This window comes from Mandrillus leucophaeus, unplaced genomic scaffold (assembly GCF_000951045.1).
Source record: "Mandrillus leucophaeus isolate KB7577 unplaced genomic scaffold, Mleu.le_1.0 Scaffold134, whole genome shotgun sequence".
NCBI classification, from domain to species: Eukaryota; Metazoa; Chordata; class Mammalia; order Primates; family Cercopithecidae; genus Mandrillus; species Mandrillus leucophaeus.
The window spans coordinates 4,185,681-4,212,066 of NW_012101299.1; the positions used below are offsets into that span (position 1 = coordinate 4,185,681).

Genomic DNA, 26,386 nt, shown 5'->3' on the forward strand with positions numbered 1-26,386 from the left:
TTTGGATTTTTAGTAGAGATGGGGTGTTGCCATGTTGGGCAGGCTGGTCTCGAATTCCTGGCCTTGGGTGATCCACCTGCCTCGGCCTCCCATAGTGCTGGTATTACAGGCGTCAGCACTGCGCCTGGCCTAGGGTTAAATATACTATTTATCTTTTTTTTTTTTTCCTTTTTGAGATGGAGTCTCGCTCACTCTGTCGCCCAGGCTGGAGTGTAGTGGTGTGATCTCAGCTCACTGCAACCTCGTCTCCTGGGTTCAAGCGATTCTCCTACCTGAGCCCCCTGAGTAGCTGGGATTGCAAGCTTATGCCACCACCCCCAGCTAATTTTTTTTGTATTTTTAGTAGAGGCAGGTTTCACCATGTTGGCCAGGCTGGTCTTGAACTCCTGACCTCAAGTGATGCACCTGCCTCAATATCCCAAAGTACTGAGATTACAGGCATGAACCACCACACCCAGCCAGGTTAAATATATTATTTATTTTTAGAAATTTGTGTTTATCTGTGTTAAAAATCTCAAATTGCATGAAAAGGGGAGTATACAGTGAAAAATAAGTCGTCTTTGCTACAAACCATCCCTACTGAATGATCCTACACGAATTAATTACAGCGCACAAAGGAATATATGATTACTCCACTGGTGTTCGGCTTTAAAACCCAGCATTGCCTCCGGAGTTGAGCTAAGCTGGAACATGGGGAAAACTTTCTGTAAACCGAGAAGGTGCAGAGAAAGAACTGAGAGCCAGTCTGGAGAGGCAGTGAAAGCCGTTGAATGTACCCATTCTAGACTTCAGTTAAGTGCAGGCTCTTTCCAGGCTTTCTGAAGTTGATGAAAAAAAGAATCAGAATAGTACAATGGCAGATAATCGGGCTTGCTTTCTGGAACAGGCTCTCCTGGCCTCACATACTCTAATCTTGTAGATTGCAAGATCACCAAGGAGCACAGAGGCAGGTGATGTGAGGTGTTGGTTGGTGTCTCTCCAGAGCACCTGTTACCTTTAAGTGAGGTCCTCAGTCTTAGTCATCAATCACGACGTGGTTTATAAACATGGTGTAGCTACACAGTCTTGCTTCAGAAGCCGTCTGTGAAAAGCTTGGAGGTAAATGAACTATTTGACTTTAGGCCTCGAGCAAATATCAAGCAAATTGCTCATGTGCAAGTATTCTGAAACCTTAAATAGAATTAAATGTCCTAAGACCCGTCCAGGAAAAGGATAAAAGAAAAGTGGTCTGGACACAGTGGCTCATGCCTGTATTACCAACACTTTGCGGGGCTGAGGTGGGAGGATCCCTCCAGGCCAGGAGTTTGAGACCAGCCTGGCCAAAATACCAGACTCCACCTATAAAACAAAGCAAAAAATAAATTAGCATGCTGCTGTAGTCCAGCTACTTAGGAGGCTGAGGCAGGAGGATCGTTTGAGCACAGGTTTTCAAGGCTGCAGTGAGCTGTGATCCTGCCACTGCACTCCAGCCTGGGCAGTTGAATGTTGATTCAGTTCTCAAGCATAGATGCGATAGCAATAAATTAATCTTAACATAGGGGAAAATGTCTGCTGCTCCCGTCTTCACATTGTTTGCTTTTTACTCTAGGAGTAAGCATAATGCCACTTTTGATAGGTTTTCAAAGCTATTCTATGCAAAAATCAACATATATGGCTATTTCTTCCTTAACTCCCCCTTTTTAAACATTTTTTATTATGACTTTAAGTCAAATATGGTACTAAGATGATATTTTATTTACAGTTTAATTCTGGAATTAATAATTGCCTCACTTTTTAGTTGCTTAATTTTCTTTGAATCTTTTGATGAAGTCTTCTTCCAACAGTCCTATTATATAATGTATAGTTATTTTACATCTCATTTGTTAACTGGTAATAGAAATTTTAGGAAGAACTACATGTCAGCTAGTGAAGGAATTATTCGTATCTTATTTGTTCCTGAGAAAATGTGGGCAAGGTAGCTCCGAACACCTCAAGAGAAAGCCTGTGTGTAGGCAAATTAGCTAATATTAGGAGTAGTTCAGAATTATTTCATCCCAGCTTAAGACATGTGCTAATTTATTATGCAGAGTGCTTTTGTGTTGGTAATTTCATTGTTAATAGCATTTTATGGCAAAGAAATGTTAATGTCAAAGAAGAAACTACTTAAAAATAATAGGCAAAGAAAAGGCTATGTGGCATATTTATATCTAGCTACACTTAAGAGGCTATCTTTGCCGAGTGTGGTGGCTCATGTGTATAATCCCAGCGCTCTGGGAGGCTGAGATTGGCAGATCACTTGAAGTCAGGAGTTTGAGAATAGCCTGGCCAACATGGCGAAACCCCATCCCTACTAAAAATATAAAAATTAGCTGGGCTTGGTGGCAGGCACCCGTAATCTGAGCTACTTGGGAGGCTAAGGCATGAGACTCGCTTGAACCTAGGAGAAGTTGCAGTGGGTCAAGATTGCATCACTGCTCTCCAGCCTGGGTGACAGAGTGAGACTCTGTCTCAGAAGAAAAAACAAAGGCTATCTTTTCATTCTAGGTGATTCTAAATGGGCCTTATGAAAGGCAAAAGTAAAATACCAGTCTATTTCACAAAGGTATAGTAGAGAAAGTGGAAGAGATTCCTTGTTAAGTATTGCGTTTTCAAAGTAATAGGGCAGCTTCATACATACTGTCTAGTCAGGCCTCTTGATTGCAAGTGACGGAAATCTGCATCTGCATTTAATGAACTCACTGACTATACTTTTATCCAGGACAATGGAGAGTTCTGGCCAGCCAGAACTCAGTGGGGCCATAGGATTGCCTTCCCTATCAAAAAAATGATGGAGTTAGAGAAGGGAAGTACCCAAAAGGAACAGATGCTAGAGACACACAGGCACACACATCCGCAGAGAAAAAAGGTGAAAAGAAACAGATATCCTATGTAACTTGGGATTAATATTCGTATTTCTCATATATTTTTATTACAGATTCCTGATTTTTGCAAATGAACTATTTTTGTTTCAGATTGACATGAGCTTTAAGTGTACTTTGTTTTAGTTACAAATTTAGTAATTTAATACTGATGTATTAAGATTGAAAATGTAAATACTTTTGTTTTTTTTGGAGACAAGGTCTCTCTGTCATCCAGGCAGTGCAGTGACTTAATGTTGGCCCACTGCAGCCTCCACCCACACCCCCCAAGTTCAAGTGATCCTCCCATCTCAGCCTCCTGAGTAGCTGGGATTACAGGTGTGTGCTGCCACGCTCAGCTAATTTTTGTATTTTTTGGTAGAGACAGGGTTTCACCATGTTGGCCAACCTCAAGTGAGCTGCCTGCCTCGGCCTCCCACAGTTACAGATGTGAGCCACCGCGCCTGGCTGGAAAATGAACATGCCTCTAAATAAAACCTGACTTAGAATATTTACTTCTTACCATCTTTTGATTAGGTTTGATTAAATGTGCATTGCCATTTAAGGAAATTTGGGGTATTATGTAAATTAGCAAACTTAAATTGTCATTGAGAGTTATATATTGTGTGTTTTGCTGTTTCAGATATGGCTGTATCAGAACTTAATTAAACACAGCTCTCTGTTTGTCAAGCAGTTGGATGGATCTGAGAGACTTACATGCTTATTTCAAATAAAAAGATTGATGAGCCTCTGTTGCAGGTAAAATTCTATTGTAAGTCAGCAACACATATAATGTATTGATCACCTTGTTTAGGGGTGTACCTTTTGACTTTTATTTTCAGAGACAGTGACTTTTCCATACCTTTTTTTTTTTTTAAATGAGATCATGGACTTTTTTTTTTCTTTGAGACGGAGTCTCTCTGTCTCCCAGGATGGAGTGCAGTGGTGCGATCTCGGCTCATTGCAAACTCCGCCTCCCGGGTTCACACCATTCTCCTGCCTCAGCCTCCTGAGCAGCTGGGATTTCAAGTGCCCACCACCACGCCTGGCTAATTTTTTGTGTTTTTGGTAGAGACGGGGTTTCACTGTGTTAGCTAGGATGGTCTCAGTCTCTTGACCTCATGATCTGCCCGCCTTGGCTTCCCAAAGTGCTGGGATTACAGGCATGAGTCACCGCGCCTGGCCATGGACTTCTATATATTACAATTTTTACTCTAGGTGATTCAGGCCGGCATGAGATATATATGAAGACACATATATCAGTATCTTTCAGATGACTTTTTCTTTCAAGGATGCCCTGGAATTATCTTGTGAATGTTGGCCATCCTGGTTACTGGAGAATGGAAGGCCAGCCAAAAGAGGACTCCTGATGTGTGAGAATGATTCCATTCCATAGGGGTCTCCACCAAAATGCAGTTTGAAAGCCCCTTCTTTAGAATACACCTTTCATCAGGCTTTTTATTATTTATGTAGGAACTCAACATAAGCCACTGCCGTGACTTTCTTGCATTCAGTGTCCAAAAGAACACGTGTAAGTGATGTGAATTATATTGCCTGAATATAACACCTTTACCAGTTTTTAATAAATTGCTTATGTCTCAACAGTAGTAAAATTTTCAAATGATTCTGAACCTTCAGTATAATTTCAGTTAATTTTCTGGACACTACCTGTAATATTTGTTTAGGATTACTATCAGAACTAGTCTTTTCTAACTGATTTTTCCAAAATACTTAGCTGGACCAAAGATAGGAATAAAGACCTATTAGTAGAAGAGAGAACCAGGAGGATCCCAGATGCCAGTAATTCATATTTTTTCTAACTTATTTCTTTGATAAACTTTTAATTTGAAAAACACATTGTATACATTCTTTCTGTAAAGCAGGAGTTTGCAAACTTTTTCTGTAAATGGCGAGATAGCAAGTATTTTAGGGTTTGTGGTCCACATATGGTCTCTATTATATATTTTTCTTGCCTTTTGCTTACAACTCTGTAAAAATAAAGGAATCATGCTTCACTCAACAGCTGTACAAAAAACAGCCCTGGGGCTGCTTTGGCCTGTGGGTTGTAGTTTGTAAAACACCTCTAACATAACTTTTGAATGTGTTTGTATAAGCAAATAATCTAAATATAATTATTCTTTTCCCAACTTTTATTTTTAAAAATTTCTAATACAAGAAACTCCTGATGCCCAGGAGTTCGAGGCTGCAGTGAGCTGTGCAGCAGAACTCCCGTTTGGGCAGCAGAGCAATACCATGTTTCTTTTTTATTATTTATTTATTATTTTTTATTTATTTATTTTTATTTTTGAGATAGAGTCTTGCTCTGTCACCCAGGCTGGAGTGCAGTGGCACAATCTTGGCTCACTGCAACCTCTGCCTCCTGGGTTCAAGCAGTTCTCCTACCCCAGCCTCTCGAGTAGCTGGGACCACAGGTATGTGCCACCACATCCAGCTAATTTTTGTATTTTTAGTAGAGACGTGGTTTTGCTATGTTGGCCAGGCTGGTCTCGAACTCCTGACCTCAGTTCATCCACCTGCCTTGGCCTCCCAAAGTGCTGGGATTACAGGCGTGAGATACCGTGCCCAGCCAAATCCATGTTTCTTTAACAACAACGACAAAACACTCCTCATCTTTCCTCTTTAATCTCATTAAGGTCTTGTGTATTTTTAAAAATACGGTGTGTTTTAGTGGTCTGCTTATAGGTAGAGAGCGCCCTGTAAGGAGCCCGTTTTTCTTTTCTTCTTTCTTTTTTTTTTTTTTTGAGACGGTGTCTTGCTCTGTCGCCCAGGCTGGAGTGCAGTGGTGCGATCTCGGCTCACTGCAAGCTCCGCCTCCCAGGTTCACGCCTTTCTCCTGCCTCAGCCTCCTGGGTAGCTGGGACTACAGGCGCTCACCACCACGCCCGGCTAATTTTTTGTATTTTTAGTAGAGACGGGGTTTCACCATATTAGCCAGGATGGTCTCAATCTCCTGACCTCGTGATCTGCCCGCCTTGGCTTCCCAAAGTGCTGGGATTACAGGCGTGAGCCACTGCGCCCGGCCAAGCAGCCTGTTTTGTTTGGCTTGGCCTCATTTGTATTTTGAGAGATCTTTGTTTTCTGTGAGGTCACAGAGGCTCAAGTGCTCTCTCTGCCCCAGGCCTGGGGCTGTTTTCTCTAAGGAGCACTGATTCTTTTTGATGAGAAATGGAATTTTAACAAAATGTAAATGTTAGGAATTGTATTTCAGGTGTGTGTTAGTAAGTCGACAGTCTCATCTGCCATGTGCCAGAACATTGAATTTTTCTTTTTCTGTAAATGTGGCCTTCCAGAACCACCTGTAGCTCCTTTTGTGACTATAATCACATACATATTTTTCATGCTGTTGAATATTTCCAAAGTCATGGAATCACTGGGTCACATGGTAGTTACATATTTCACTTTAGAAGAAACTACCAAACTTAGAACAGCAGCATACGAGAGGCGCAGTTCCTCCGTATCCTGAACCCTTGGTATTGACATCTGTCAAAACCCAGCCATTCTGATGGGTGTGTGGTTGTATTTTATTGTGATTGGAATTTGTATTTCCTGGATTACTAATGATGATGGGTGTTTTTCAGGAGCATACTGGTCACTCACATGGCTCTTCTTCAAGAGTCTGCTCAAATCTTCCACTTTTTTAAGTGGGTTGTCTCTTGGCAATGTGGATATCCTTTTCCCGTCCAAGACTGCCCCCATAACCCTGGAGCTACATCCTCACTGCTACAGCAGTGAGTGCTGTCTCTCACTCGAGGCACCATTCCGGCACTTTTCCCTGTTGCATTATCAGGTTTCTCTCTCACATGGGATCATCAGCACACATGCTGCTGACTTTCCGGGTTGACAAGAGGCTCTCCCACCGCCTGCCGCCGCCCTTTGTGGCTATCCGCTTGTTATGTGTCACCTCACTCCTCCTGCACTCCTACACCCCTCACGAGACACCAGTGTGGTGCTGAGGGGAAAGTTGTGAAAAGGGCAAAAGCAAAACAAGGTCTTGCTGGGTGTCCTGCCCGCTGGGTCTTCATCCCCTGTCTCTCCTGGGCTTTGCGGCTCTATCGCGACAGAAGGCAGCCTGCAGTAAGTGAATGTGAGCCACGTAGACACACCCCACCCAGAGCCCTGCACGTTATTCACCTCCTGGCAGGGCAGAATGCTTTTGTCACATAGAGAAGTCAGTTTCAGTGAGGCACCAAAACAGCCTCCTGGGTCCCTCATTAAAGGTGATGTGTGATCAGATGGATTCTGTTTTTTTAAAAAAAGGAAAAACAGCTATAAAATACATTGTGGAGACAACAGGAGAAATCTGAAAAGAAGTTCGGTGTTAGACAAAGTTTTTGATAGAAAAAAGGATTGGGGTAGGGGAGAAAGAGGGAGGAGTGGACTAGAGACAGCCAAGAAGAAACTTTTGTGAGTGACGGATGTGTTCTGTGTCTTGATTGGTGTGACCGGTCCAGACTTATTGTGCTGCCCTCTTTCAATGGATAACTAAGCCTTCCCTTCTGCCTGCAGTTCTTCTCGTAGTAGGAAGGGAAGCCTTAGTCAACATGAGAGCTGACTTAGGATCAGAAATACATCGTTGTTCTGTTTGGGGGATACTGCAGGCATGGAAAGTCTCAAAAGCATCTTTAAGGAGATGATATGCACTGTTAAAGAGATTCGTATCTGAGTTTAATTAAATGCAGCTTATTGGTACAATTCATGGATTATAATACTTCTTATAGTGTTTTGTAATCTTTAATTTTTCGTGTTCATTTCTCCACTGTCCATTTTTCTTGTCTGTGAACTTTGCCAGCATACCGTTTGGCATATAATGAGAATTCTTTTAAAAACTGTCTGAATGACTGAATGTTAGTTGGATATTTCCCTGTCTATCTGTAAAATGTCTCTATTTTCAGAGATAATCTTGTACTGGAATAATTTCTTAACCATTGTCACTGAGAGTAACTTGGGGAAGCTAGTGACATTTTGCCATCCAGGCAGTGTGTGAATACTTTCTTTCGTTTTTACAGGTTGCTGCAAAACTGTAATGATGACAGTTTGAATGTTGCGCTTCCAATGAGAATGCTTGAAGTGTTTTCGTCTGAGGATACTTACTTGCCTGTTTTACAAGATGCTAGCTATGTGGTGTCAGTGATTGAACAGATTTTGCACTACATGATTCACAATGGTAAGTAGCAGGCAGGGTCAGAACTGTGGCTCAGCCTCCCGATGAGGAGTAAGCAGAGGCCAGCCTGCTGCTGTGAGCCTGTGCACTCAGTCTCAGTGTCAGAGCGGCACTGGTGTCCCAGACGCCTTGTGCTCCATCCACAGGTGCCCACCAGAGTCCCAGATTCCAGCATCTGTCCTTGGCTCCACCCACTCTGAAAATTCAGAAACATGCTACTCTCTTTGCCTTTTTCTTTTGCTTGGAAATGAGCAAAACTGACGTATGCTTTCATCAGTTGTTCCGTCATCCAAGATTTGTGTCTGCAGTGCAGCTACCGGTCCTTCACCTGAGCAGGAAGGGCTCTTACCGCCTTGTGGTCATTCTGAGTGAATGGGAAAGATAGTGCCACCAGTGTATGAGTTGAACATCACTCCAAGAGCCTTATGAAAAAGTAAATTTTGTTAAATGATTTTTCTTCCCAGAATGATGTCATCTCACATTAGTTCAGTAGAAGAGAATAGGATATTTAGTTTGAATTTTCTAACTCAGTGCTAAAGTTTTAATACATTGATAATGCTCCTAAAATGACTACATTGTAGAAGCTATAATGAACTATGTCTGAGACCCGTGAGGACACATTAGTGACACTTTTTGGAGAAAAGGTATGAAATAAACATGATTTTTAAGCTTTTATGAAATGAGCAGTATAAATCCTAAAACAAACTTTCGGTTCCAACATCCTCATAGGTAGAAACGCAAGCACTTCAGGACTCCTGGACTTGAGAAATATTTGTCAGCATTAAAAATGTGTGCGAGACTAGTTGTGAAGGGAGGTCTAGAAAGCTATGGCTACAGATAGAATTATAAGTAGCTGTGCTTTATGTTCACTTGAAGTCATAGTCTAGGATACATCTAGCAGACTTGAAATCTGGACCACCTGGTCCTGTGTTAAAACTACAGAAAGTAAATTCATATTTATTTCAACGCTTCTGCTTGGCATATTACTATTTTTTAGACTCCTTAGTTTGTTGAAAACTTAGGGAAACAGTATTCTGAGTTAATTAAAAGTAAACTGAAAGTTGTGGAATTTGATCTTTTAAAAACTGATAATTAAAAGTGGTTCATTGTGTTAGTTGACATATATACCGTTTTAAGACTAAGCATTTGAGAATTTGTACTTGTTTTCTAAAATTGTAAGGAAGATAGTTAAGAAATAGGCATTATTTGAAATGTGTCCCAATAGAAGAAATACTTTAACATCTTACACAGAAACTGCTGCTTCTAGCATCTTCTCTGGTACAGCAGTTGTTTTTCTTCCTAACAGTCTATAAAATTTTAGCCTTTTTAAATTATAGTATAATTATTTGTATTGTTATTGCACGTTATGTGCCGTGAAGCTTTTTAACCTTTGCGACAGAACCTTTGTCACGTTGTCCGTCTGTTCAGTATGTGCAGTGTTAGTTACGTTACATTGTTAGTTACGTTACATTGTTAGTTACGTTAGTCACTTTTTTAAAAAAAGTCTCGATGTATTTTTTAAAATTCTCGATGTATTTTTATCTTTTTAGTTTCATAGCAAAAGAGCTTTCAAGCTTTCATATTGAGTTTTACTAGTTATCAGTATACACTGCGTTTGACGGGGTAGTTACAAAGTGAGTCTAATGATGAAGTCCCGAGTATGCATTGTTTAGTGGTCTTCACTCAAATATGAGGCTGTGTAGGACTGTTTCAAAAACAGCCCACGCAGATGGATTGTTTTTAATATGCTACCAAGTATGCTTGTATATGATGAGATACTCAAGAATTGCACTTGAACGTTATTCTTATTCTATAAAAATGGAGTAAGTGATTCTGAAAGAATATATTATTTGGATCACTCTTGATACCCAGAGTTTATGTTCACTGCCCCCTACCCAGAGTTCCTATCAAAAGCATAGGCTGGAAATTTTAAGAGGTTCTGAAAGTTGTTTCAGTTTACGTATAAGTTGCCTTTAAACTGTTAACTTCTTCAGTTCCCAGATTGTGGTCTCCAAATACATCATCTCCTCTAAAAGGAGCTTAAGAGTTCCTGGAGAAAAGGCTGATTGCAGGGTGGGGCGCAGGCCTACCAGTGACCCTGGGGTTCAGGAGCCTCCTAAAGCCCACCCCGGGGCCCCAGGTGGAGCAGCGTGAGGTCGGGACTACAGTGGAATGAAACGTACCAATGTGTTCAACTCTATGAGTTCAACATGGTGTTTAAAAAACGCACAAATCAGGGACAAATTATAAAATCACAGTATTTGGTCCTTATTCAGTTCCTGATGCAAGCAAACTAGTTAAACAGAATTGCTAACATGAGACAGTTGGACACTTGAACACTGACTAGATATTTGTGGTATTAAGGAACTCCTCTTCGTTTATTTTAGCTGTGATAATGGTTTTAAAAATAGTCTCTTAATGATATACTAAAATAATTACATCTTAGACTTCCTTCCAAACGAGTGTATACAGGTGAAATGAGCTTGGCTGTAGTTGACAGTTGCTGGTACATGAGGTTTATATACCTTTCAGCTGCCTATATATTTGTTTAGTTTTCCTTACTAACATGTTAAAGAACTAACTTAAGTTTGGACCTGTAGAGATTGTAAAAAGCATTTAAAAATTGGCAAGTTTTTTCCCTTATTACAGGAAAATATGTAAAAAATTTTAAATATGTGTTTTTCCTTGTAGGGTATTATAGGTCTCTCTATTTGTTGATTAACAGCAAGCTTCCATCAAGTATTGAATATTCTGATTTATCTCGAGTTCCTATAGCAAAAATTTTGCTAGAGAATGTTCTAAAACCATTGCACTTTATTTACAACTCCTGTCCGGAAGGTGCGAGGTGAGACTGGAATAGATTTCTTGATTTTGTCATTTCACAAGATCTATATCTGATTGTAACTTTTACATAGGATGTGATTTTCAATATAGACTTGAAAGTCAGATTTTTACTTTATTAGTGTTGGTTTAGTTTATAGGAAAGTGTCCTTTTTTTTTCTGGCCTGTAGCCTAATACAAATTTGTGATTCTGATAACATGGCTATTTTCCTGCTTTTCTAAGTAACTGTCAAAAATTAACGAAAACATGGTGGTTATCTTAATAGAGAAGACATTAAGTTTACTTTAGGTTGATCTAGTTGATATTAAAATGGTTAACTTGGCTAATTTAGAAGAGTAGTTTATCTTTTTAGAAGGGTATTTTGAAAGGTTATTTTAATCAGGGTTTGGGTGGACAGTATAATTTGATTTTATAGAAAGCTTCTATTTTTCTTTTTCAGGCAACAAGTTTTTACAGCCTTCACAGAGGAGTTTCTGGCAGCACCTTTTACAGATCAGATTTTTCATTTCATCATTCCGGCGCTAGCAGATGCACAGACCGTTTTCCCTTATGAGCCCTTTCTGAATGCACTGTTGTTAATAGAGAGTAGATGTTCAAGAAAGAGTGGTGGAGCGCCCTGGCTTTTCTATTTCGTTTTAACTGTTGGCGAAAATTATTTGGGTATGAAATACAAGATCTTTTTTACCTGAACACACATATGGGTAGCATTGGCAGATGAGTCAAGAGAAGGCCATGTGGTGGCAGGTGTTATGGAAAGGTGGGCCTCTCCTGGAAGAGTGTATTTGCTGAAGGGCTGTGGTATGGGCAGCGTTCCTGGGGAGACTTTCCAGATACAGTGGAAAAGACTGACATACATATATGTCTTATGGGGCCACACAGATTATTTTAATAGAGTTAACGGAGTTAAATGGGAAAGCTCTTCTGTGAGTCAGGCTGTTTCCCTACCTCTGCTAAACTTCCAGTGTGCCTCTTCTAGAATAACATCTTCCTGTAGTATGTTTGAAAACATACATACATACATGCATGAATTATTCATGAAAGAAATTTAGGAAAACCCGAAAACCAAACTTTTTGTGGGGCTGGGGCGGAGGGGAGACGGAGTCTCGCTCTGTCACTCAGGCTGGAGTGCAGTGGCTCCATCTCAGCTCACTACAACCTCCGCCTCCCGGGTTCAAGTGATTCTCCTGCCTCAGCCTCCTGAATAGTTGGGACTACAGGCGCATGCCACCACACTCAGCTAATTTTTGTATTTTTAGTAGAGACGGGGTTTCACTATGTTGGCCAGGATGGTCTCAATCTCTTGACCTCATTATCTGCCCACCTCGGCCTTCCAAAGTGCTGGGATTACAGGCTTGAGCCACTGCGCCCAGCCCAAACTGTTTTTCTTACTCTCTCACTCAACACTGAAAAATTCTATGAGCAGAAATGTGGGTGTGGTTTTTTTCCCCACACACCAAGCAGTTCTGCAGTGGACACCAACTAGGTATTCTACAGTTCAGTTCAATTCTGATGCCGTCCACCCAGAGATAATGTCAAATCCCATCATCTGAGGGCTTAGTCCTGCAAGACTACACCCACTTCAGAGGCCGATTACAAATAGTAGGTTGTCACCTATACTTGTGACCAACCTGCAAAAATGGGGGCTCCTCAGCCCCTCCTTGGGTTTGGTAATTGACTAGGACAGCTCACAGAACTCGGGAAGCTGAGATGTGCAGGAATGCCAAGCTTCCGTGCCTTCTCCAGGCACTCCACGCTCAACACCTCCCTGTGTTCCGCTCATTGTGTCTTCCTGCTGAGTTTTACGGTGCTGCTTCTCCAGTGTCCCTCCCCACAGACAGCCCTTTGGAAGTTGGTGCGTGGGGCTGAACGTTCCAACCCTCTGATCACTGCGTTTGTCTGGTGAAAAGCCCCATTCTGAGTCCCCTAGATGGCCTCACCGTAAGTCACTTCAGTGCATAAACTCAAGTATGATCACAAAGGGCTGGCTATGAATAACAAGAGAGACTTACCTTTCAGGAAATTCCAAGAGTTGTAGGTGCTTTCTGACATGAACGGGGACAAAATCTAAATATGTTTCCTATTATAACACAGTTAGAATTTTTAAAATAAGATCTGGTCAGAAGTGCCTCTCTGCATGTGAGGAAAAATGGCGTCGTTTTCCATTTTAAAAAACAATGTTTAACTAAAATAGGTTTTAACTGATTGTTTTACAAAGGGGCCCTCTCTGAGGAAGGGCTGCTGGTGTATTTGCGGGTGCTGCAGACCTTCCTCTCTCAGTTACCAGTCTCTCCTGCCAGCGCGAGCTGTCACGACTCAGCCAGTGACTCCGAGGAGGAGAGTGAAGAAGCCGACAAGCCCTCAAGCCCGGTAAGCCCCGTGCCCTGCATCTGGGGGGCTGCGATGCAAGTGGCCCCATGGGATCTTCTAACTTTCTGTCCACCTATAGTTTCAGTTACACGAGTCAGACCCGCAAGCAGCCTTTGCAGGGAAGCCCCTTCAGCCCCCCAGCACAGTTTGTAATGATTGGAAACAGTCTCTTCCACCGCTTTCTTAGTACATTTATGGAAGTGTAAATGGAGACACATAACTTTGTGTTTGGTTTTTTAGGCAAAATAGGATTATACTGTATGTTAACTTAGTTATTAGGAAATATTTTCTAGAAGTGAAATTGTTGGGTCAAAAAGTTCCTTTTTACCCTATCCTGTGAACACCGGGGGGTAGTGTCTTCCATTAATTCCTGCTAATTTTATAGAGGATAAATGTTATTTATTTAAAAATTACTTTAAAGTTCTTACCTCTTTTCTTCCTTACTATTGAGTTTACAGTGTATTTTCAAGAGAGAAAAAACTTTAAAATTATATATACAAGCATATATAATTTGTGTTTCACTTAAAGAATTTAACTGCCAGTGACTTTTTTTGGTCTTAAGCAATTGAAATGGCTTAAGGTGTGGCTATCATAAGTTATTTTTTCATTAAGGAGTTTTATATTGATTACTACTAAGTGTAATCACAAAATATACTTGAGAGGGTCTCGGCTTCCAGGTGAAGTAAATTTGTAGAATATTGTGAAGTGGATGTGTCAGTGCAGTGCCGCAACCTTCCTGGACAAAGAGCTTCACCAGCATCAAATGAAAGAGATCACAGCAGTAAGAAAACGATCGAGAAGTAAGGTCAGGGCTTGATTTTTTTTTTTTTTTTTTAATGAAAAAAGATGAAGAAAGGAACAGATAATATTCACTGCCAGAGCTCATGGCTGAGGGGCAGGCTGATTACAAAGGGGTGAAGCCGCTTTTATAGTGGATAGTGGATGCTGGAACTGTTGGATCTGTCCAAACTGTACACCAATAAGTATTCATTTTTTTTTTGTATGGTTATAAAAGGTGGGTTCTGTAGATGGAATGTAGATAAAATTTTTGGTTTTGGAAGAAAGTTATTAAATAGTTACCTCCCATAGAATTTGTGAAGTTAAACCCTTATTTATACACAGTGAATTTTGTATTCATGTGAAGATGAGGCTGTGGGCTTTCTCAGCGAGAGAGGACAGAGTTTTTCCCCGCTGTGGGTGTGCAGACGCGACGAAGACAGAGCGTGAGGACCCGGAAAGAGCCTGCGGGCTCTCTTGCTTGTGCTTACACTTTGAACATTTAAGAAGTGGGATCAGTTTCTTGATTTTTAAAATTATTTCAACTGTAGAAAATATTACTCTACTTTATATTCTTTTTTAAGGGTTTCAAGGTCTGTGTATTATATAACTTTATACTTTAATTTCCTTTTTTCGTTTATTCTCTTCATTCTTCCTTTGCCTTGGGGATTGTTCACATTTGGGCTGAGAACTAAAGACCCCGTTTTGAGCCGGGCACTCGTAGGGTTCACTCCAAGTCATTCTTTCTTTGCCAGGTCTCTTACGTGTATGTTTCTGTGTTGCCTTTTCTTTCCCACGGCACTTAATTATATAAAACCTAATGTGATTGTATGAGATTTTTCCAAGGTCAGAGTTCTCCCTTGATAAGCTCTTTTGCCTTTAGGTTTCTGTGTAATCTGTTCACTTGTAGCTTATGTATAATTTATTTTGAAATTGTACACTACAAAAATAGTAGTGCTAGGATTACTCTCTCATTCTGACATACCTTTTATTAGGCTTTATGTTAAAGATTCATGTTTGACAGATGAATTTACTGCTTTTACCTATAAAGCAGCGTTTGGTAAGTTACTATAAATTACATAAATTGTATTCATCCAAGTTTCCAAACAGTACAGTCAGCAATACCCAATGTTATGTGTATATTCACATTCGTATATATATTCATATATACACATATATATGAAAAAAGTATATGTCTTTGGTTACTGCCCCAAATGAGTAAATTGCATAGATTGGCTTGGGTTTTATTCAGCGAATCAAATCTTCTGGAGAGATTAAGATATAAAATAGATTTCTTTTGTATAGCTTTTGATTTTAAAAAGTTCTTTAATAGGCTGGGAGCAGTGGCTCCTACCTGTAATCTCAGCACTTTGGAAGGCTGAGGCGGCTGGATCACTTGAGGTTAGGAGTTCCAGACCAGCCTGACCAACGTGGTGAAACCCTGTCTCTGCTAAAAATACAAAAATCAGCTGGGTGTGGAGGCAGGCGAGTCCCAGCTACTTGGGAAGCTGAGGTGGGAGAATTGCTTGAATCCGGGAGGTAGAGGTTGCAGTGAGCCGAGATTGTGCCACTCAGTCCGGTCTGGGTGACAGAGCAAGACATAGTCTCAAAAAAAATTTTTTTTTAATTTAATACTTCACTTATTTTGGTTAAATGGTGATCTCAGATTAAAATGAAAATGCCATCAGATGATAATAGTTTCACTATGTATGCTTGTCTTAGTACAGCTTGATCTAAAAAAAAAAAAATAGGAAATGAAGTTTTTTTGAAATGTAAATACTGTTATCATGGGCAAAAACCGGGTATTCACAGTTTGTTACTGTGTTCGGCAAAATGGATGCCTGCTGTTGACTGGATCTCGAGAGGATTTCACACTAAGTTTATTGTGATGTGGATAATTTTGAGATGATGCCTATCTTTCTTTGCCTGAAGAAGAATGTGATTTCGTATACATTTGTAGTGTAGAGGACATTCCAGTTGAGCACGTTTATGGAGACTGGTTGTTCTGGTATGTTCTAGGAGGATGGCAGACTGTCAGTATCATACATAACAGAGGAATGTCTGAAGAAGCTGGACACAAAGCAGCAGACCAACACCCTGCTCAACCTGGTGTGGAGGGACTCTGCAAGCGAGGAGGTCTTCACCACCATGGCCTCCGTCTGCCACACGCTGATGGTGCAGCACCGCATGATGGTGCCCAAAGTCAGGCAAGTATCCGTGGGCGTCTGTGCCGGGGGCACCAGCCAGAGAACGTACTTTCCTCCCTGGGAATTGCTCTCCTCTTACGTTTCATCTGCTCTTTTCTGGTAGAGCTTGATGTAGGATATTCTGCTGTCCAAGCGTTTCATAAAAAATCGTTCGTGATTTTCTTTTCTAAACCAACAAATACTGAGACCTTTTTCTGGCCTGTGAGGCTCTGAAGTACCCTATGTGTAATATTTTCTGTAGTACCTTACGAATGTGAGTTTATTCGCCCATTTGAAAGATTGGACTCATACCTGCATTAGTGAACCACTGTGTTACATATCTTTTTAGGCTTTTTTTCATAGTACTCGTGTTTTGTGAGGTATTTTTTGTTTTGTTTTGTTTTGTTTTTCTTCAGACAGCATCTCACTCTGTTGTCCAGAGTGCAGTGGTGTGATCATAGCTCACTGCAGCCTTCACTTCCTGGGCTCAAGCGATCCTTTCACCCCAGCCTCCTGAGTAGCTGGGACCACAGGCGTGCACCACCACACCTGGCTAATTTTTTGTATTTTTTGTAGAGACAGGGCCTCACTATGTTCTCCAGGCTGTCTCAAACTCCAGGGCTCAAGTGATCTTTCTGCCTCAGCCTCCCAAAGTGCTGGGATTACAGGCGTGAGCCACCACACCCAGCCTTCATAGTATCCTTTTAATTAGATTGTCCTTGACAATTTATCCCTAAAAATAAATTTTTGTTTTTCAGCCTTTGAAATAAACTTTTGGTTCAGACAAAACAAAACATGCAAGTTAAAAATATGGCCAATTTGTGCTTAGAAAATTGTGACAATAATCTTAAACTGTTTTTCTTTCCCTCCATTTTGAGTGATATGTTAGTGGTTTCTTGAGAATTTAACAGGAAAATGCTCAATTGGATACAGTGTAAAATATATGTAGTAGTTCTGCTAGGACCCAAGGGACTGATGCTGCACAGGCAAAAGCTATCAGTAAGTAAGCAGGTCTGACATTAATTCATGTTACCCTACGGAATTCTCTTTGTTATAAAATGCCATCCCATCATATGAAGAGTGATTTCTGTTGGTTAGGAAAGCATTCTTTGAAATGAACTGTAAGTAAGGAACCCATCGGTTGAAATGGCCTTGTAAACACTAATGTAGCCAACTAATGAGGTGCTGTCTTCACTCACTGGTGTTTATTACCATCGGAGGAAGTGGATGTCAGTGAAACTGTGGCTCCTAGATTAGGTCATTAGCTCTTTGCAGGCTAATTGCATGAGAGCAGGATGTGAGATCTGAGGATCGTAGCAGCTGAACCAGGACACTTGCTTTTATTGTAGCAGACAGCCCATTGCTGTGGGTAGTAATTGCTGGATTGAAATGCAACACTGCCCTGGTCTGAGGTTTACTAGAGAACTGCTTCCAAAAGGTGTTTAATGGGTGAAGGAACTTTCTGTGTAGGCTTGATTTTATGAGTACAGCACCTATTTCCTCTAAGAAACTACTCTAGGAATTTTATTTATGGCTTAAACATATTAGGTTCTTGTATTTAGAGACAGCAAATAGGCTTACTTTAACTGTTACAGATTTTAACTGCTTTCAATTTTGATTTTTTTTAAAAAGTATTTAAAAGATTAGTATGTTCCCAAGCTGATAACTCATTCTCGAGCCCTCACTGATTAATGTTAGTCCCTTTTATTTTCAGAGTTAGGATTTGCCATTTAATTTCTGTGTAACACTGATTGTCAGGGTGTACAAATGAATGTGGAGACCTTTGTACCCTGACATGGAAAGATTTCCGAGACAGATGCATACATGAAAACAGCGAAGACACAGGACAGCATATAGAAGAACCAGCTTTTCCTGTAAGAAGGATGGGAAAAATGAGAATATATATTCGTAATGCATAAAGAAACTTGGAAGCATATACAAGAAACTCATAAAAGTGAACACTTGTGTCTGAATATGCCGAGGAAGCTGGGGCTGGAGCAGACGTTCTCTTCTGAGTGCACTATCTTTATATCACTTTGAGTTTTGGATTAGGTGAATGACTTAATATTTTAAAATTGGTTAAATAATAAAAGAATTGCCAGCTCCTTTTTTGAGAGGAAATTTTAGATATATTATCATTGGACGTGGAAATTTGGACGTAACGTTTTTAATATCCACTATTTTAAAATATGAGTAAATATTCACTGGCTGTATTGTAAGGGGGCAAAAAATAAAGGCTCTACTCCAGTGTCAGACAACTAAAATAAGAAAGTAGGCTACCAAAGACAGCCTGTTAGAAAAGTGTTTGACTTTCATCCTGGCGTACTTGGGATTTTTAGTGGGTACTGTTTCAGTGTTTCATTGACTGCCTTTGTGACCCTACTTAGATGAAGCCTGTGGTGCCCACTCAGCCCTGCGGCATTCCTGGCCTTTGTGTGTATTTGACATTCCTCGTCCTTCCTTTTCCTGACCCTCTTTCACCCGCTTCTTTCATAGACACCATATTCACGTGATTTTTCCTTTACTTGGGCTTCTCGGTTTCTTTTGTGGGTTCCTTTTTCCCCTCTTTTTCACTGTTTCCTGAACTTCTTTTCGTATTCAGTTTTTTAGGGTCATTTGTTTGTTTGCGGCAGTCTTGCCTTGTCGCCCAGGCTGGAGTGCGATGGTGTGATCTCGGCTCACTGCAACCTCCACCTCCAGGGTTCAAGCGATTCTCCTACCTCAGCCTTCCGAGTAGCTGGGATTACAGACACCCACCACCACGCCCAGCTAATTTTTGTATTTTTACAAATGTTGGCCAGGCTGGTCTCGAACTCCTGACTTCAGGTGATCGCCTGCCTCAGCTTCCCAAAGTGCTGGGATTACAAGCGTGAGCCACTGCGCCCAGCCTAGTTTTTTAGTTCTTTATTTGGTCCTCTGGGTAATCTCTTTCATACAAGTGGCTTCAGCTACATTCTAGTGACTCTCACATTTGGGTCTTTAGTTTAAGTAACTTTTTGGAGCTCCAGACACAAGTGCACCTGCTTAATAGGAGATGTCCCTGGGGACCTCTCTTCTGTCCCCTCCCAGGGTCTGAAGTTGAGTCCAACATCTCTCCCTCTTAAGAGTCTCCTTTTTCTGTCCCTGTTTTGGTGAACAGGCTCATCATCTACTTGGTTGTCTGTATCTGCAACCTGAAGCTACAGTGTCCTGCATGGTAGCCACCAGTGACGTGTGTTTTAAAGTAAATTAAATAGAAGCACAGACTCAGATCCTCGGCTACCCAAGCCACATTTCAAGTGCCCGGTAGCCACATGTAGCCAGAGGCTGCCTTATCGGACAGCATAGATTAGAAAACACCCACCCTCACAGTAGGTGCAGGTGGACAGTGCTGCCCAGGGTGTCGGCTCGGTATTCCCACCGCGGTGCTTGAGAGCTGTGTTCTCTATGTCGTGGTTTGCCAGTCTGACTTGTGGAAAATATAACCCTGATTATTGCATTCTCTTGAACAGTGTAGACTCCCTTTGCTTTTAGGAAAATGATCACATTCCTTAGATTATTGATTTTTGCAGTATCCCCTTGTTATCAAGCATTTGTTTACCTCTCAACTTTATTTCTAGCACAAAATACTTTTTCTCCAACCATAAATGAGGCAAAAAGGCATATATTGCATTTTCTTGATCCCACTGTGCTGTTTTATGCCTCCATGGTGTTTCATGCCCCTTTCCTTTTACGTATGCCAGTCTCTTCCCGTTAATGTCTGGGCTGGCATGTTGTCAGGGGCTTGGCTCTTTTACCCCATCGATGGATCTGAAAGTTTTGAAGTAGAATTTTGAAGACAGTGTTTTAGAGATCAAAGAGGTTAATGTTATAATTTGCCCGCAGTTTCATACATAAATCATAAGACACTTCTAGTTTTATTTCAACATATGCTTGATTTTTCCACCGAAAACTATTACAGTGAGGCAACTTAATTATGTCTTGTGTTATTAATCATTGTGATTCAGATAAACAGTGGCGTGCCTCGAAGTGCAGTGCTTCTTTTCTGTCCGCGCGCGCGCACGTGTGTGGTGTTTGTTGGTTTTGTCTTTATTTTTGTTTTTGTTTTTTGAGACAAGGTCTCACTTTGTCACCCAGGCTGGAGTGCAGTGGCGTTATCTCGGCTCACTGAAACCTCCGCCTCCTGGGCTCAGGTGATCCTTCTACCTCAGCACCCTTGAGTAGCTGGGACTATAGGCGTGCCACCACACCTGGCTAATTTTTTGTAATTTTTGTAGAAACAGAGTTTTGCCGTGTTGCCTAGGCTGGTCTCGAACACCTGGGCCCAAGTTATCTGCTTGTCTCAGCCCTCAGCCTCGCAGAGTGCTGTGATTGCAGGTTGGAGTCACTGCTTCCGGCCCCGCGTGTTTTCTAACCAGTTCTTTGCCATGTGTTTTCCAAGAACTGGGGTGTGTGGTGGTGATGAATGCTCTTTAGCTCTGAGAAGTTTATAACTTCTTATCTCATACTTCAATCATTGGGGCTAAAATGATTACACAGGTGACTTCAATGCAGAAGAATACAGATTTGTTTTTCATTGTATATGTAGAATTAAACATGTATGTACATATATATGTGTTTGTAAACAAGTTTTTATAATATTTTAGAAAAAATATTGAGGATGTACCTGGAGAGAGAAATAAATTTTGCCTATAATTTCATAGTTGCTTTTATTATCAGTGATATTTTCATTATAATCAATAAAATTAATAAGCTATTGATGATTCATGTTAAAAATTTGTATTCTCTTTCATGAAGTTCAGATAACATTGATGAGCTTTTAAACATTTCAGCACATAGTGATCTTAAAATTGAATCTATTTTGAAATCCTATATAGATTATAAACTAATTTCCATTAGCTATTGTTAGACACATCGAATAAATAAAATAGACTTACCTTCATCAACTTTAGCAATGTAATTCATAGTTCTGAATCTTCTAAGAATTTTCAGAACATTTGTGAATGATAGTTATTTCATGGGAAATATGAGTAAACTTGGAAGAAGCATATTCCACCAAAGTGATTCTAAATCCCTACCACGTTTTTGAAGTTTTCTTTTACACTCGTTAAGAAACAGTAAGAGGGCCGGGCGCGGTGGCTCAAGCCTGTAATCCCAGCACTTTGGGAGGCCGAGACGGGCGGATCACGAGGTCAGGAGACCGAGACCATCCTGGCTAACACAGTGAAACCCCGTCTCTACTAAAAAAATACGAAAAACTAGGTGGGCGCCTGTAGTCTCAGTTACTCGGGAGGCTGAGGCAGCATAAACCCGGGAGGCGGAGTTTGCAGTGAGCTAAGATCCGGCCACTGCACTCCAGCCCGGGCGACAGAGCGAGTCTCCATCTCAAAAAAAAAAAAAAAAAGAAAGAGTAAGAGAAGCAGCTTCCCTTTCCATCTGCCATCTGCGGTGGAGCCGCCACCAAAACGCAGATTTTCATAAAATTACGGGGAAGACCATCACCCTCGAGGTCGAACCTGTGGATACAATAGAAAATGTAAAGGCCAAGATCCAGGATAAGCAAGGAATTCCTCCTGATGAGCAGAGACTGATCTTTGCTGGCAAGCAACTGGAAGATGGATGTGCTGTCTGACTACAACATTCGAAAGGAGCCCATTCTTCATCTTGTGTTGAGACTTCCTGGTGGTGCTAAGAAAAGGAAGGAGTCTTACCCCATTCCCAAGAGGAAGAAGCACAAGAGAAAGAAGGTGAAGCTGGCTGTCCTCAAGTATTAGAAGGTGGATGAGAATGGCAAAATGAGCTGTCTTCGTCGAGAGTGCCCATCTGATGATTGTGGTGCTGGGGTGTTTATGGCAAGTCACTTTGACAGACATTATTGTGGCAAATGTTGTCTGACTACTGCTTCAACAAACCAGAAGACAAGTGACTGTGTGTGAGTTAATAAAAGACATAAACTTAAAAAAAGGAGAGAGAAGGGATTTTCAAAGAAGACATTTGAGGTAATGAATGCCACTTTCCCCCATTTTAAACTGTCGCACGAGGGAAAGTATATGTTTTGAATCTGTAAATCTTTTAATTAAAGAAAATTAATTACCAGTAAAAAGGGGACTGACTGTTTAAACTGGTTATGGTTTTAGTACTGGAATGTTAACACATCTGATTGTCTAAAGCTTATCTTCTATTCTTAGCTACTAGTTTGTGAAGAACAATTTTTTAGCGACTTGTCTTCATAAGAAATATACCTTAAAATTTTTATTAGTAAGGACATTTGGAATTTATTTTTAATCTTGCATTATCTGATGCAAATTATTATATGTCTGTTTTATTGCTTTTTGTGGCATTAGAAGTATCCAGTAATACTTTTTTTTAAAGAAAAATTTCAACAGAAAAACACAAATTATTGCATTTGTCGTTGTGTGCTGTAAGTTAGACAGATCATTGGGTGCCTCACTGTTTCTTTTACCTGTGGCACCTGGACTTAGCCGGGAATTCTCAGAGGATGCCGTGCTGTGGTGGCCTTGACTCCTTGTGTGGGAGCCAGTGTCTTCCATTGTGTTCTCCTTCATAACTCAAGAGAGTCCCCATGGATAACTGGCCTGAATTTATGACCCGGCTTACTGATTAACTCATGGGATTGTTACAGCTAAATAAAGCTTAATGAGTAATTTTTAATCCATCCCACTATGTGGGAGAAGAATATCACTTCTTTACATTTTAGAAGTAGAGCCCCAAACTAAATAACCGTCAGAGATTTGTCTTTGGTTTTTTTGTATGTTTTTTTCAGTGAAAATATTCTTTATTAGTAAACAGACATTTCAAACTTTTTGATTACGTACATCATGCAAAATGACCTCACGCATGGTTGTCTGTTCATTGTGACGTTTTTTTTGAGATGATTATAAATTTAAGATGACTGCAGTAGTAAAAATAATTCATGAAAATGACTCTCAATGAAGCAAAACACTACATAGCACACATGAAATACTGTTCATCCTTCCTGGATGTTTAATTCTCTCCTAATATAAATCTCTATTTTGGAAGACTATTATATACAAAACTGGCAGTTGTTTTTGTATGTGCATCTGTAGGCACTGAAATGATAAAAACAAGAAAATTTCAAATAATTTTACAAGATTTGGTTGTTTTTCCTGTTTTGTTAGTCCAAAACAGGACAATGCCCTTTGATTTACAATGTTCAAGATGATTTTGACCCATGAAAAAGTTGTTTTACCCTGGTAATCTTTTTGAAATGGAGCTGGCTGATATACATTATCCAGGTTGTTTTCAGTAAGTGAAAAGGAGTAGGGCTTGTTTTGAGAAGAATTCCTCTAAATTATGGTGCTCAGAAAACTTCTCTGCAGTGGTGGGCTCACCACTTTCATCCTGTGGTAGTTCTGGTAGCACTCCCAGTATGAAAACCCTGGCACAGGTAAATTCACCTCTTTGAAATGAGCAGTGACCCTGGAGTAAGGTGAATTCCAAATATAGTAGCATATTCAAGTCATCTGGCAGCGAAGTAGGCATCAAAGACTTCTAGGTAGTTGGGGTGCTGCTGTAACAAATACCTAAAAATGGAAAAATGGCTCTGGACTTGGGCAGTAGGTAGAGGCTGGAAGAAGTCTGAGGAGCATGCCAGAAAGAAGCTGAATTGCCTTAAACAGACTGTTAGTAGAAATGTGGAATGTTAATGCTAGGGAGGCCTTGAAGGAAGAAAGTATCGTAGAGAATACCTCGATTGCTGTAGAATATCGAAATCATCATGAATAGACAGTTGGTAGAAAATGAGGAATATGTTATTGGAAAACTGGAGGAAAGGGGTGGGTCCTTGTTACATAGTGGCAAAAAGCTAAGCTGAATTGTGGCCTGTAGTTATGGGTAAAGCAGAATTTTTAAGTGATGACTTCAATATTTAGTTGAGGATATTTCTAAGCAAGCTGTGGAAGGTACAGCCTGCTGTCTTCTTGCTGATTATAGTAAAACGTGGAAGGAGGTAGATAAATTGAGGGAAGAACTGTTACATATAAAGAAACCAGGACTTGATGATTTGGGAAATTCGTGGCCTGAATAGGCAACAGCCACTAAAACTTAAGAGATTCACTGTCAGGACGGCCTTCTCTAGAGAAAGTGATGAAGGTTATGGCTGTATAACCTGCTAATACTTCAGAAACATCAAAAGGTCTGAGTATCAAGTCACACAAAAGGCTCTTTGAAGAGATTAAGGGTGTAAATCATAGATCCTCTCAGCTATTTCAGAAAAAGCCAAAAATAGAGACAGGATTTTCTAGGAAAGATATGTGAGGAGCCTCCTGTCTAAATGAGTGAATCTCCATGACATACGTAAGAGACCCACAAGTTTCTTGACAATGTTATAGCAGCAGAAAACCACCATTTTTAACAGAAAGCTTTAGAGAACGTGAAAGAAGAAACAAACTGGTAAGCTGATACTCAGCTGCAAACGTGTGCTACTTTTCGTGAAAAAGTAAAGATGACCGAGACAGTCACAAGCCCAGAGAACTGAGCAGTGAGCTGAAGATTACTCCCAGGCCTTGAAACTTAAAGGACGGTGCCTGGCTGCTTTTACAAATTGATTGGTGCTGATGGGTCCTTTTTTCATCTCAACTTCTGCTTTTTGAACAGGAATGTGTATAACTGTTACTGTATGCCTGTCACGCCATCATACTTGGGAGCAGATAACTTGTTCTCTAGGTTCGCAAGTGCACAGATGGAGGAGAATTGTGCCCCAGAAATCACACCCAGATCCTCTCCCAAATTTAGATGGCTTTACTGTGAGATTTCAGACTTTTGAGTTGGTGAGACTCGGATAAGATTTTGGATTTAGAGTTGATGCTGTAATAATGGGTTGTGACTTTTGAGCACCTATGAGTGACGTAAATTTATTTGTGATGGATCTGAATCTTGAACACAGGGGTGGTGCGGGGATAGGGGGGCACTGTAGTAGGCAAGAAGACTAATGTTCCATGTAAAATGTCCATGTTAATGTCCTAATCTCCAAACCTGTATGTAACCTTAAATGGTAGAAGAGATTTTGCGGATGTAATTAAGGTTACTGTGGATTTCAAGACGAGGAGATAAGCCCAGATTATCCAGTGGGCCTAATTTAATCATGAGTCCTGCAGAGAGCCCCTCCAGGCTGGCGTCAGAGAGGTGTGATAACAGACAGGTAGTAGAGATGAAACAGTGCTGGGTTTTTAATCATGAGTCCTGCAGAGAGCCCCTCCAGGCTGGCGCCAGAGAGATGTGATAACAGACGGGTCGTAGAGATGAAACAGTGCTGGTTTTTAAGGTGGAAGAAGGAGGCCACAAGCCAAAGAATGTGGATGTCCTCTAGAAGGTGGAATGATAAGGAAATGATTCTCCTCTGCAACCCTGCCAACAAACTGATCTTAAAAGCACCACGAAACCCTTTTGGACTCCTGACCTATAGAATTGTTAAGATAATAAATTTGTGCTATTTTAAGCCACATTTTGTAACTTGTTATGGTGGCGATGGGAAACTAACCAGAAGTGATAACTAAGGATGATGTGGTGTCTGGGGAGAAGGAAGCACTTCTGGCTTCAGAAATGCAAACATTTATGCTGGTAATTCTTTTGATCTAGTCTGTCCGACAGAATATACATTCCTGTATTTCTACACTAGTCTGGTTCTGGAGAAGACGTTCTAGGTTGAGCACATAGAAGAGTGTTTAGTGTGTATAGTGAGTTTCCTAGAAAAATGTGTTGAATGAATAAATGAATGTGATCAAGGCAAGCTTTGGGAGGGACTGTAATTACTTGATTTTGAAATGTTGCTGCTGTTTACCATATCTTCTTAAGAATTGCTGACCTTTAGGCTGGGCGCAGTGGCTCACGCCTGTAATCCCAGCACTTTGGGAGGCTGAGGTGGGTGGATCACTTGAGGTCAGGGGTTTGAGACCAGCCTGACCAACAAGGAGAAACCCTGTCTCTACTGAAAATACAAAAATTAGCCGGGCATGGTGGCACTTCCCTGTAATCCCAGCTACTCGGGAGGCTGAGGCAGGAGAATGTCTTGAATCTGGGAGGCGGAGGTTGCGGTGAGCGGAGATCATGCCATTGCACTCCACCCTGGGCAACAAGAGCAAAACTCCATCTCAGAAAAAAGAATTGCTGACCATTATGTGTTTCTGTTTAAATTCAC

At 40.8% G+C, this 26,386-nt stretch overlaps 1 protein-coding gene across 1 annotated transcript in view; it reads left to right on the forward strand.

Moving 5' to 3' along the window:
* UBE3C (ubiquitin protein ligase E3C) overlaps nt 1-26,386 on the forward strand; it is a 133,508-nt gene that overhangs the window by 13,046 nt on the left and 94,076 nt on the right. Inside the window, exons 4-9 of the mRNA XM_011973087.1 lie at nt 3,520-3,635; nt 7,904-8,061; nt 10,750-10,903; nt 11,340-11,560; nt 13,116-13,267; nt 16,064-16,251. Coding sequence (XP_011828477.1) covers nt 3,619-3,635; nt 7,904-8,061; nt 10,750-10,903; nt 11,340-11,560; nt 13,116-13,267; nt 16,064-16,251 — 890 coding nt within the window. The 5' untranslated portion in view covers nt 3,520-3,618. The remainder of the gene's footprint in view (nt 1-3,519; nt 3,636-7,903; nt 8,062-10,749; nt 10,904-11,339; nt 11,561-13,115; nt 13,268-16,063; nt 16,252-26,386) is intronic.